The sequence below is a fragment of the Phyllostomus hastatus genome, unplaced genomic scaffold, assembly GCF_019186645.2.
Source record: "Phyllostomus hastatus isolate PE091 unplaced genomic scaffold, TTU_PhHast_1.1 phas_scaffold_501, whole genome shotgun sequence".
NCBI lineage: Eukaryota > Metazoa > Chordata > Mammalia > Chiroptera > Phyllostomidae > Phyllostomus > Phyllostomus hastatus.
This window is the reverse complement of record NW_025334033.1, coordinates 69,091,226-69,103,619: the sequence shown is the minus strand read 5'-3', so window position 1 is coordinate 69,103,619 and position 12,394 is coordinate 69,091,226. Positions and strand designations below refer to the sequence as shown.

Below are 12,394 nucleotides of genomic sequence, written 5' to 3'. Positions count from 1 at the left end.
GAGAAAAAACAACAACAACAAAGTTGGAGTAATTACACTATTCAATTTCAAAACTTTAAAATTGCAGTAATCAAAACTGTGTGGTCTTGGTATGTGGATAAATATATAGATGAATGAGAGAGAACTGAGATTCTTGAAATAAACCTTTATATTTACTGTTAGATTTTTTTACTAATAGATTTTTGACAAAAGTGTCGAGATAGTCCAACAGGAAAAGAATTGTATTTTCAACAAAGGCTGCTGGGACCACTGGGTATCAATATGCAGAATAAATACACCTGGACTCGCACCTCTCACCATCCACAAGCATTAACTCAAAACGGATCACAGACCTGCCAACACACAACGGCCAACACAACAGCTATTCTAAAAGAAAGCACAGGAGAACCTCCTTATGACCTTGACTATGGCACCATAAGCAGGATCCATAAAAAAAAAAAAACCCTGATAAGCCAGACTTCCTCAAAATTAGGGCTTCTGCTCCAAAAGAGCCCATTCAGAAAACAACAAGACCCTGGCTGGTGTGGCTCAGTGGCTTGAGCACCAGCCTGTGAACTGAATGGTAGCTGGTTCGATTCCCAGTCAGGGCACGTGCCTGGGTCTCGGGCCAGGTCCCCAGTGGAGGCGGGTGACAGGCAACCACACATGGATGTTTCTCTCCCTCTTTTCCTCCCTCCCTTCTCCTCTCTCTTGAATGAATAGATAAAATCTTTAAAAAAGCGTTACAGGACAGGAAAAGACAAGTCATACACTGAGAGAAAATGTACAACTCACAACTCAGTAGTAAAACCCAATTAAAAACGGGCAAAACATTTGGATGTGTTACTTCATCCAAGAAGATGCAGACACGTGGAAAGAGGGTCAACATCTCCGGCAGTCTCGATAGAGACGTAACTCGAACCCGGCGCGGTGCCCGACACTCCCACTGGGGGGCGCTGATCCCAAAGGCAGATGGCGGCAGGTGCTGGCGAGAGCGTGGGGAAGCTGGCACCAAACACGTTGCTGGTGGGAACGTGAGGTGGCACAGCCGCGCTGGAAAGCAGGTGCGCCTTCTCACAAGATGCGAACGTAAACGTACCATACGATCTGCCGATTCCACACCCGCCACGCCTAGCAACTCCCCAAGATAAGTGAAAGCAAACGTCTGTGAAGGGCTCACACAGTGGCTGTTCACAGCAGCGCCACTGACAGTAGCCACGGCACAGAGGCCGACGAGTGCCGGTCAACTGAAGGACGGGCCAAGTTCGAGCGGCCCGCCCAGGGGAAGGGGCTGCTGTCCGGGAGCTACACAGGAATGCACGGGGGTGTGAACGGGGGGACGGGGTATGAACGGGGGGCGGAGACCTGACCTGGGGTGGGGACACCCAGCACAGCGTGCAGAGGATGTGCCACGGAACCGCGCACCTAAAACCTGTATCATTCTACCAAGCAGTGCCGCCCCAACACATAAAGAAGGAACCGCCTACTGATACGTGCACAGTAACCCGAATTAATCTCAAACACATCATTCTAAGGACAAGGAGCCGGACAGATGTCACAGGCCACGTGCCGTACGGCTCCACTGACACGAAATGTCCAGAGCGGCTCAGGGCGTGCCCGGGGCCGGGGGTGCAGGTGGAGGCTGTGCTGAGCAGGGAGGGCACTTTCTGGGGTGCTGAAAAGGTGCTGACGTCGGACTGGGGCGAAGGCCGCGCAGCCCTGTCGGTGTGCCGAGGACCAATGGTCGTGCACGCACACACAGTGGGCAGATTACTGTGCGCGAGTCGCACTTCAGCACAAAGCCGCTGGACAAGAGTCTCCTCTTTCTGAGGCTCAGACAGCCATACTGACAGAGCAGATGTCTACGAATCGCTTCAAAATAGCACGGAGGGGCCGTGGGTGGGGTCGCAGGTGGACAGGCCAGGCCAGGGGTCGGCGACCACCGCAGCTCGGGGTGAATGCGAGGGCTTTGCCACGCTCTCCTGTCCTGTTCTGCTGTGTGAGATCTTCTGTAACCGAGGGTTAAGAAAACATGCAAGCGTAGTGACCCACGAGGGAGAGAGAACCCTAAATGCCAGTGATGTGCGTTCAGATTTCCTTCCGGGGCGGCTCGTGACATTGCTTCCGCGAAGACCCCCGCAAGGACTGCCGTGAGCCTGCTGGGGCCGCGCCGCGCGCCCTGACCTGGCGAGTACCGCATGACGGACAGCTGCTCGTTCCCGTCCGTGTGCACCGTGACCAAGTCCCTCGTCTCCGTGTCGAACACAAACCACCTGTTGCAAACGTGAGACAAAGTGCAAAAAGCTGCTTAGTGGGGGGTGCCGTCGGACTACTCCCGCACCCGCAAGGCTATTAAAAACTATTAACCTGAGGGCTTAATAAATACTCTGCGTTTACTTAACAAGAAAGCTTGTTCCCAGCTTTGGTTTAAAGAACATTTCCTGCGTGTGAGCATTTCCTGAAAAGGAACCGCACGTTGGCGACTACTCGGAATGATCCGGTTACCGGCTGCAGGCAGCAGCAGCAGCCGCGGGCCCACCTGCACAGGTGAGGCAGGACTGGGCCAGGAGGCGGGGCCGGAACCACCTCAGCGGCGGTGCGGTTCCCAGCTGTGCCGTGTCTGACCTCCGTGAACGCCGGTGCGCCACCGGCCGGCCGGGGGAGAGAAACGATGGAGAGAGCGCAAGACGAGCGAGCAGAGGGCAAGTTCGCCTCTCTGAGCTCAGTTCCCTCCGGCAGAAGACAGGGGGCAGGAGCCAGAACCGCCCTGCAGGCCGCGTGTCAGACCTGTCACGTCACAACAGGTGCAGGGAGGGTGAGTGTGTGGCCCTGCGCTGCACACAGTTTCACGAAGAAACCCCTCAGGTACGAGGTGCCCAGCCCTTACGGTCCTGCTGCCGGTGACTCAGAAATGGCTGCCCCTTCTTTACGCACGCTCTGCAGTCACGACAACAGACTCGAGGTGCCCTGCTTTCCAGAGAGGAAGGGCAGGAGGAGGTCACCAGAAGGGTCTGAATTAAGCCATGGGGGTGCCCATCCTACGACAAACAGCAGGAACTTACAGAACCGCGACGACGAGCACCCCTGCGCTTGCCTGCCGGACGCCCCGGCCGGCGCTCTCTGCACCTGGTCCCCTCCATCACCAGCGCCCAGCGGCGAGGCAGCTCGTACGCCCACGATTTATAAAAAGCAGCAAATGCAGAGAGGTTATGCGACTGGCTCACAGACGCACGGCCGCCAGGTGGAGAGCTGGAATTCCAGCACGGACCCGCCGCCTGGCCTGCCGGGGCGCCGGGTCAGGAAGCGTTCGCTGAATCTAAGTAGGAGGCGCGGGGCCCGGGCAGTTGCTAAAATTTTGAAAGGGCAGCAAGAACAAGCATTTTAACATTCTCAGGGCTTGGAAATGCTCTCCTGCCTGGTTCTGAAGTCGGGGCTCCTCCCATCACCTGCAGAGGAGGGCTGCAGGCACCACACATGCCAGGAAACTGGACACAAGTGTGTGCATGTGTGCACATGTGTGAGCACACACGTGCCTGTGTGGGCACATGCCTGTGGGTGCACTCTGTGGGCACTCCTCCCGGGGAGCAGGCCCTGACTCTCCTCGGATCCCCCGGGCCCGACATGGGGAGGACCCCGTCTCAGTTTCCTCGAGTCTGACCTAACTGCCGGGCAGCCATCGGACGCTGCAGACGCAGCCAGAGCTGCTGCGCGCCTGCCCCGGAGACACAGACAACACGCCTCTTTCCGTGACCTGCGGGCCACGCTGCTTGGACTTACCTCCCGGTCAGTGTCCCGACTGCAACCACAGACCCTGAAGGATGAAAACCAGAAGACTGAGCTGGATCCTAAAATATTTTAAAGGAAGTGTAAATTGATGGCCAGGCACAGCACTACCGCATAAAAACACACAGCCCAGCCCGCGTCCCGCAGGGCCGTGTGGCCCCATTTAAAAAGCTCTTCTCTCTCCAGAGAGAAACATGTTTCCCTGCCTGGACCAGGCTCAATTTTTCTGTTTCTGACTTTCATCCTGTTGCAGCTGCAGCAGCCGGACCATTGGGACCAAGAAGGGGTGCTCTTCCGCTGGGTCTCGGAGCCGCACAGTGGCCCCCCAGGCTGAATGGTGCATGTGCACTCTGCCCGGCCACGTGACCGCCACCCCCGTCCAGCAGGTGGACTCCGGGTGGGTGCAGACGCCCCGCAGCCCCAGGCGGGTCTGAGAGGAGGAAGACATGTTCCAGGGTTCGGCCTCGTGGCCCACACGCGTGTTCGGTGCTGCCTGATATGAGATGGAGCGTGGTCGGTGGAAGAGGTGGGAACAGGCTGTGGGTCCCTGGAGTGGGAAGGCAGACCAGGCCCGTCCAGGAAGAGCCATCACGGGTGACGGTGGAAGTGGACACACCGGGACTTGGGGATCAGGTGCTAATGGGACAACAACATGGTCAAAGAGGCGGACTCGGCCCAGCTGCGGCCCAGCTGCGAAACGGCAGGCGGGCTGGCCGTGCAGAAAGCACGGGGCGGGGGACGGGACAGTGTGCGGTGGCACGGGGACTGTGGAGGGGGTGACTTGATCTGCCTGTGGGATGGGGGTCCCTTGGCAGGGGTGTTTCGGACAAGCTGCAGTGAGAAGGGGTTGATCACGGATGGACCAGGGGAAGCGTAGCCGTGGAAACGGAAAGAGGAGGAGCCGTGGAGAGACTACGGATAAACCGAAAAATAAGGGGCCAGCTGCTCTCCAGGGGCTGACTCCGCCACTGCGATGCCGTTCGCAGCGGGGGGGTGGGGGGGGCTGTGAGTGGGCTCGGGCTGCCATGACACACAGACAGAAATCACGGCCACCTGAGGCTCAAAGGTGACAGAGATGCAGACACCGAGGCTCAGGGGGTCCCGTCTGAAGTCACGCGGGCGGGAGGAAAGCAGAAGGCACTGAGCCTTGGGTGTTTCTGGCGTCTGGTTTGGCGCCTCTCCCCTTGTGCCAGGTGGATGGGGTCACCAGTCTGCTCTCGGCACGGCTGCTGCGCTGACCGAGACCCCGGGGAAGCCCACCCTCCCAGAGGGCTGCTGTCCCTGCTGCATCGGTGGTGGCTGTCAGGTCTGCACACACCCCTCAGGTAGTTTTCACCCATAAAGCCCCCTCCTGGGCGTAGGTACACGGCAGGGCCCCACCTCCTCCAGCCACACCTGCCACCTCGGGCCACGCCCGTTCTGTCCTCTGAGTGGCAGGCTCACCCCTCCGGCCCTGGCCGCCCCTGCTCAGCTCCACCGGTGGCCGGCCAGCTCTAGTCCCTCGGTGGCCTTCTCTGGAAAGCAGGAGGGCTGACCCTCAGGCCGGGGCATGCCGGCAGCTGTGCGGGGCCGCGGGCAGGGGTGCGGGGTCTGGAGAGGGGACACCCCTCACGCGGGAGGGTGCGTGTCACCCGGGGGCAGGATGTGCGTCGGACCCGCGGCGGCGGCGTGAGCACGGGAGGGCCCTGGGTTTGGCAATCAGGCCGGGCTGGGTGCAGACACTGGCTCTGTCGTGAGCTCAGCGACCGGGGCCAGTACGTGGGTGGCGTCTCGAAGCCTCGGGTTCCTAACCCATGCCGTCAGGGTGGAGAAACCCCCCCTCGCAGGGCGGCTGCTGGGGCGAGGCTGACGAATTCACGCACGGTGCTCAGCGTGCGAACAGAGCGCAGAGCGCGCAGGCACGGCGGCGCCGGCCCCGCGGGAAAGCACGGGGTTGGGGGGGGGGCACTCCGCTTTGTGCGCACGGAGCCCCTCTGGTGAAGGTCGCAGGGATGCTGACGCCGACACTGGAGCTCTGCCTTTATCGCCGAGCTGGGGTCGCAGAGACACACCGCTCATTCCAAAGGTGCCGGCAACAGAGCGCAGGCTCAGAGCCGGGGCTCCCCAGCGGCTAAGCCCTCGGCCAGGCCGCGCCCGGGAAACCCAGCAACCGCCTTGGAGGGCTCCCCACTGCCCAAAAATTCAACAGCCCCCTGCAGAATTACACGGGTGAGACCTCTGGGCACTGTTTAAAGCGACACAATTTAAAGGAGATCGATTAAGTGACCTTTGTTTTGGGGTAACTCTACATCACGGTTAATTTCACGCAAGTAAATAAATACACATATTCCAGGTGGACCTTCACAAGGAAAACGGAATGTGACGTGTACGTCTACCTCTATGACTTTGTCCCAGAGCGGCCGGTGACCGATGGCGTCCCACAGGGTGGCATGTCTGTCATGCCCGCAGGTCAGGAACTGAGGTTTGGAGGCATGGACGGCCAGTCCCCAGAGCTCATCCGTGTGACCCTACAAAGCAGCAAGACAGACGGACGCTGTCTGAAACACTCCGACCAGCACGCAGGGGCCCTGAGGCGACCTGCCGGGCTTACCGCACACTTTATCCCCGACCTCGTCCGTCCCCCCAAACCTCACCAGTCCCCCCACCCCCACTTCCGCCGGGAGAGCGGACCGAAACCCTCGAGGCTCAGGGAGGTTGTGCTGGGGTGAAACACAGGGTCATCTCCGCCTTGTAACGCTTTGTTCAGTTCTGACGTCACAGGACGTGGACGTGCCTGTGGCCCGGCCGGGACCCACCTGAGTGATGGCTGCGAAGTCCCCGCAGAGTGTGCCCTGGAGGACGAAGTTCCTGGTCGTGCCTATCAGGATCACGTCGCCCTTCCCCTCGGCCACTGTCCGTATGGGACCGAACTGCTCTGGGACCTGCGCGGGAAGGACCGGAGTTGACGCGGACGATCGGCTCCGGCGTGCAGAACACGTGCGTATGTGTCACCACGACAGCGTCTGTCACGGTCTGTCTCTCTCTCTCTCTCTCACACACACACACACACACACACACACACAAACACAAACACGCGGGAAACGGCTCACTCTTGGTGCTTGTGGAGTGAACGACCAAATCTCGCTTTCAAACTCCAAACATTTCATACACCTTAAAGGAATCGGCAAGAATTACAGCTGTTTAAAAAAGAATAAGGAAGGAAGCCCTCTTCCTTGACAAGGTTACAAAGCAAGGAGCACTGGAGGCCGGCTGCTCCTCCCCGGTGAAGACCCAGAAGAGCGGCAGGGCGGGCAGCAAGCGGGGTTTGGAGGATGAGGGGCTGGCTCGTGTCACAGGCCATCACGACAGTTCCTACAATTCACTGTCACTTAAAATGGTGAATTTTCTGGCAACTTCACTCCGTTTAGTTTTGAAATCCATCGTTCCCGTTGGTAAACATGTGGAATCATGCACACGTTAAGAAAAAAAAAAATTCCGAAACGTGCCAGCCGAGGACCATTCGCTGTGCGAGCAGACACGGGGGCCTGGGGCATGCTGGGGCTCGACTCCGGCGCAGCTCTGGGGCGGGAGCAGCAGCCCTGCTCTCCAACACCTCCCAGCTCCTCCGGTGTCTGGGGCGGGAGCGAGGACAGGGGAGCGCAGGCCCGGCCAGTGAGGAGGATTACGGGTACACACGCATGGTGAGCATCTTCTACGAAACTGGATGAGGCTTCGGAGCTTTCGGTATGGTTACGACCTACCACGGGTACATGTTCAAGCAACTGCTGGTCAAATCTCATTATAATGTCCACTGAAATCTCAGGGAAAGGGGAAGTGGTTTCCAAGCTCAGGTGAAGGCCTTCCTTTACTAAGAGCAACAAAACCAAGTTCTCCTACACCAAAGCGCCGGGCCAGCTGCTCTCTGACGGAACAACGGGTGGTGAGCATCGACTCAGCGGCGGGAAACCCGCTACAACGGTCCGCTCTCGGGGGCGGGGGGGGGGGGCGGGCGGGGAGAGAGACCGCCAGCGGTCAGGTGGGTGCTGACATCTGTCTGCCTGTAATTTCCGGGGCCTGGGGGGAAAAATTCACTGAGTGCATAGAAAAAACACTGGATTTCTTGCTTCTGGCTCCCACTGGTGCGCAGGCTGCTAACCAGGTACTAGGAGGTGAAACAGACGCTCAAGGACTCGGAGCACGGGAGACTGCGGCGGCACTCAGCCAGGTACAGAGCAGACGCTCAGTAAATAATAGCTCAAAGTGATAAAGTCTCCAAAGTATCACGCTCGAAATGAAAGTGATGAAAAGGAAAAAGATTGTAATAATAAATCAAAATGTAGATATTCCCTGGGAAAAATGGGATTGATTCTATTATAAAAACAGTCTAAGTGTGAAATATGTTACCACCTCAAATTTTATGCACTTACTGTTATTTTGCTTTGTATAATGTGCAGTATTTTGCCCAAAGTTTTGAAGGAGAAATAAAGATGTGCTTCGCACACGGGTATAATGATTATGAACCATGGGTATAATAGTGGGCATGATTATCCTGTGCATAATGCACACAAAAACGTGAGTGCACTGTATACACAGTGAAATACTGTAATTCCATTTTCATGGTTGTACTGTAGCTGCCCCCGTGATTTTAATAAAATGTTACATCACTCGCCCTGGCTGGTGTGGCTCAGTGGGCTGGGTGTTGTTCCACACACCGAGAGGTTGCTGTTCTTCTTTTTTTTTTTTAATAACAAATGGATTATTTCAGAATCCAAAGTCTTTTTTTTAAAAAGATTTTATTTATTTACTTTTAGAGAGGGGAGGGAGAAAGAGAGAGAGAGAGAATCATCAATGTGCGGTTGCTGGGGGTCATGGCCTGCAACCCAGGCATGTGCCCTGACTGGGAATCGAACCTGCAACACTTTGGTTCGCAGCCTGCACTCAATCCACTGAGCTATGCCAGCCAGGGCTGAGAGGCCGCTGCTCTGATCCCTGGTCAGGGCACAGGCCTGGGACGCAGCCAGGTCCCCAGCTGCAGGTGTACGCGAGGCCACGGACTGATGTTTCTCTCCTCCTCTTTCGCCCTCCCTTCCCCTTTCTCTAAATACAAATAAAATCTTAAAAAATATATTATCCCACTCAATAAAATTTTATCTAAAATAAATTTTCAAAATGGTATATGCTAGAGGTTTCAAACCAACAAGGAAGCTGGTTGGGGTAACAGTTTAAGGCTCAAAACAAACTTCGATAGAGCTGCCCACTGCCTTACCTCAGTTTTATGAAGTTTCTGGTAGTTTCCATTCCAGGAGATGAGCTTTCGGTCCTTGCCTCCTCCCGACACCAGGGTGCCGTCCCTTAACATGCAGAGTGCGAAAATGCCGCCCTCGTGGGCCCCCTGGATGGCGTAGCTTATCCGGTTCGTACCTGAGCACACCAAGAAAACCACCCTTAGCCCCTCGGGGGGGCTCTCCTCGGCCGGTCTTGTTTGAAAGCCGACACTGCTGGTGAGACCACCACTGCGGTGCAGGTCTGCACAGGGTCTGACTTCTGGACGCGCACAGAGCACAGGCTGGGTCACAGGCTGGGTCACTACTGTGCAAGGAGGGAACACTCGCTAGTGCAAAGCACGTGTGACGGGAACCGTGGCTCAGAGCAAGCGAGAGCTTGTCTCACGAGCAGTGTCTCTGGCCACCCGACGCAGCTGCCCTCTGCCACGGGTCCCCCTTTCATGCCCCGCAGGCCTGCTCTGGGGGCGAAAGGAAACGACCTTGAAAGCACCCGGCGCCCAGAGTAGCGGGGACCCACAGAAGTCACCCTATTAGTCAGAAAGGATGTTGCCGGGTCTGTTTCGACCTCCGCTGCCAGTCAACCCAAACTCTAACTAAGGTCCCCGAGGCTGGGGATGGTGCTCCTTCTCTCCTGGCTCATGGTAGGTGAGCCCGAGGCTCCCTGGGCTGAGCTGAGTGTCTTCTGGGTGACGCCTCCCCCCTCCCACTGCCTGCTGGCCGGCAGCGGGGCTCGGGTCGGACTTGCATGAGCGCCCACAGCGTGCAGCGCACTGCTGTGTATGTACTGGTGCTCGAACGCTACATGACCCAGGACAGTGGCTTAAATATTTCACAGCTGAATAAACGGTCACGGGTGACTTCGTCATCGTCATTTGTTAATACATTTCCTAAGAGATGTATTCATCCCATTGTAACATCTTGGGCTTAACGGGCCTTTCAGAATGACAACAAACCACGACTCCTAAAGTCCCGTGTTCCTTGGCTCTGGTGTAATGGTTCCAGGCCACACACGCACGCACGCGTGTATGTACCTACAGAACCTGGCGTTTAAGACCGATCCTGTGGGAGCTGTGTCAACGGACAATTCTTACCGAAGTCATGCTCGATTGCTCGTAACATTGCCAAACCAGTTTGAGTGCGGAACGATCACGTGTTACCTTTCCCCCACACCAAGATGTTGCCGCTCGAGTCTCCGGTAATGGTGTCGCCGTTTTCGGAAAAAGTCACGCAGAGGACAAACTTTGGCTTTTCTTGCTTCTGCAGAATGTTGTAAATATATGTACACAGGTGTTTAGTCAAGACGTCCTCCTGTTTCATGAATACCACCTAGACTCGCGGTAACCCCACGAGGGACGGTGTTACCACCCCGTGCGCCGTTCACTTCTATCTGCCGCTACGTCGCCGACGCCGCGAGGCCCTCTGCTCTCCCAGCATTCCTGGCCGTGTGAGGCTGCAGATAGCGCCAGCCCAGGCGGGTGGTGGGGGTGGTGGGGGGGGCCAAGGGGCAGGCTGCGTTGTCGCACCTACAGCGTGAGGAACAGGGTCCTGGCACCAGAATAAAGGGGTCCTCCACCTCAGTCTCTGGGCGTGGCTGCAAATGTCGCCCGAGAGAAGAGGTGCTGTCCCCTGGTGCTCTCAGAGGCCCCCGACTGGCCAGACTAAAAGGCACAGGGTATCCTGGCCACGGTGCGGGCCCGCTCCCCAACTCTAGTAGGGGTCTGGGAATAGTCTTTGCTGCTACACCCGCACACGCACCCCCACACTGGCCCGGTGAAACGGACTCTAAGACCAGGTGCCTGAAAGCCCCCTGATGACAAGCAGAGCCAGCTGACCCAGGTACACGCTGAAACACCAACTACAGGTGCAACTGAACTTTACCTCGAATAACCCTTGCTTCTTAATGAGGCAGTTTCCTTCTAGCGTCCAGAAGTAGAGGTGTGATTTTCCACAGGTGACTATGATGTTGGTGTCCGTGGGGTGGAAATCCACGGCGAACACGGCTTCATTGGAGCACTGGGCAAAAGAGGGGGCCGGATGGCTCAGGTCTTTTAGGACCCCACGGATAAACCGCACTGTTGGGCACCCGCCCTACTGCACTGGATCTTCCCCACTGACCTGACCTTCTGCAAACACCGAGCACACGTTTGCTGTGGCCTTAACCTCTCCTCGCCTGCCTCGCCCACCGGACAACAGCCCGAGGCCACAACATGGGGCCCTCCCTCCGTGAGGACCCGTCCACCGCAGGGGGTACAGAACAGGCCTGCGGCGGGCTTGGGAGCGGGGCAGGGGGTGCTGCACTGCGAGGGGACCTGGCTCTCCCCTTCCTGTCATGGCCGCCGGCCCCGGCCGGACAGCAGGCTGGCCGTGGGGCATTTCGTGCAGATGTTAGGCCCCTCCCACTGTAGTGACGGGAACCTCTGGGAGGGGCCGGGAATCTGCACTCCGTGTGGCTCCACTGCTCCCGGCCCACGTGGGCCGCCGTGTTGGCCCCGGGATCCCTCCCGGTCTAACTGCTGGGACTGGCTGATGGGCCGGCAACCAGGCCAGGGATCCAGGTCCTCGGGTGACTCTCGCTACCCTTCAGCCTGGCCGGATAAATGAGACCTGCCTGCTCCTTCTGCTGCTAACTCAGTTGCACCTTCTCACACCCGCAGAGCAACCTGCCTCTCACTACCTCCAACCTAGCGCCGCAGCACGCACTTACTCGCGACCAGACTGCGAGAAGGCGAGGCTCCAGCACGAAACAGGCGTTAGGAAAAGGGACTAGCGTGCAGGGTCTGCATCCCGGGGTCGCAAGGGAGGTGACCCACCAGCTCTCCCCACAACAGGAAAGGAAGGCGACCCCCATGGGAGGGCAGTGGGACTACCTAAGGCTAGCGGCTGCCAGGACGGAACTAAAAAGTCAGTTCCGCGAAACAGGCCAAACCACGATGTAATGGGAGGAACGCATGAGGACGCATGCGCGGAGCTCGCTGCTCTATTGGGCAGGATGGACAGGAGGTGGGGCAGAGAGGACACGCCCCTCCCTCCCGAGCTCCGGGCCCCAAAGACAGGGCGGGTGGTGCCTGCCTTCCCTGTGCCCAGGCAGCTCCCTCCCGGCCCCTCACTGACGGGGGCTGGGACTGGCACAGCCTCCCAGCACCACCAACCCTCCGGGGCCTCCTCGACGTGCAAGTGCACGGGGCGTTTGTTGAATGAAAGGGAGAAAAAAAATCAACGAATGAGCGATGGAGTGAATCACAAGGGCGGTGGCTGTGCAACGAGGAAGGAAAAGCCTTGCAGATTTCGTGGAGAGAGGAAGACACGCTGCCAGGACTTGGGCCTGGCATCCTGGTGGGGGGGGAGGGGCAGGTCAGAGCGATCTGGGG

At 57.8% G+C, this 12,394-nt stretch overlaps 1 protein-coding gene across 3 annotated transcripts in view; it reads right to left on the bottom strand.

Moving 5' to 3' along the window:
* The window catches only part of EML1 (EMAP like 1), a 133,984-nt gene that overhangs the window by 6,717 nt on the left and 114,873 nt on the right, over positions 1 to 12,394 (bottom strand). For all 3 annotated transcript variants that reach the window (XM_045822948.1, XM_045822947.1, XM_045822949.1), the window contains 7 exons: positions 10,905 to 11,039; positions 10,184 to 10,283; positions 9,008 to 9,162; positions 6,558 to 6,683; positions 6,138 to 6,269; positions 3,757 to 3,824; positions 2,164 to 2,252 (listed from right to left, as the gene is read on the bottom strand). In XM_045822948.1, coding sequence (XP_045678904.1) covers positions 2,164 to 2,252; positions 3,757 to 3,824; positions 6,138 to 6,269; positions 6,558 to 6,683; positions 9,008 to 9,162; positions 10,184 to 10,283; positions 10,905 to 11,039 — 805 coding nt within the window. The remainder of the gene's footprint in view (positions 1 to 2,163; positions 2,253 to 3,756; positions 3,825 to 6,137; positions 6,270 to 6,557; positions 6,684 to 9,007; positions 9,163 to 10,183; positions 10,284 to 10,904; positions 11,040 to 12,394) is intronic.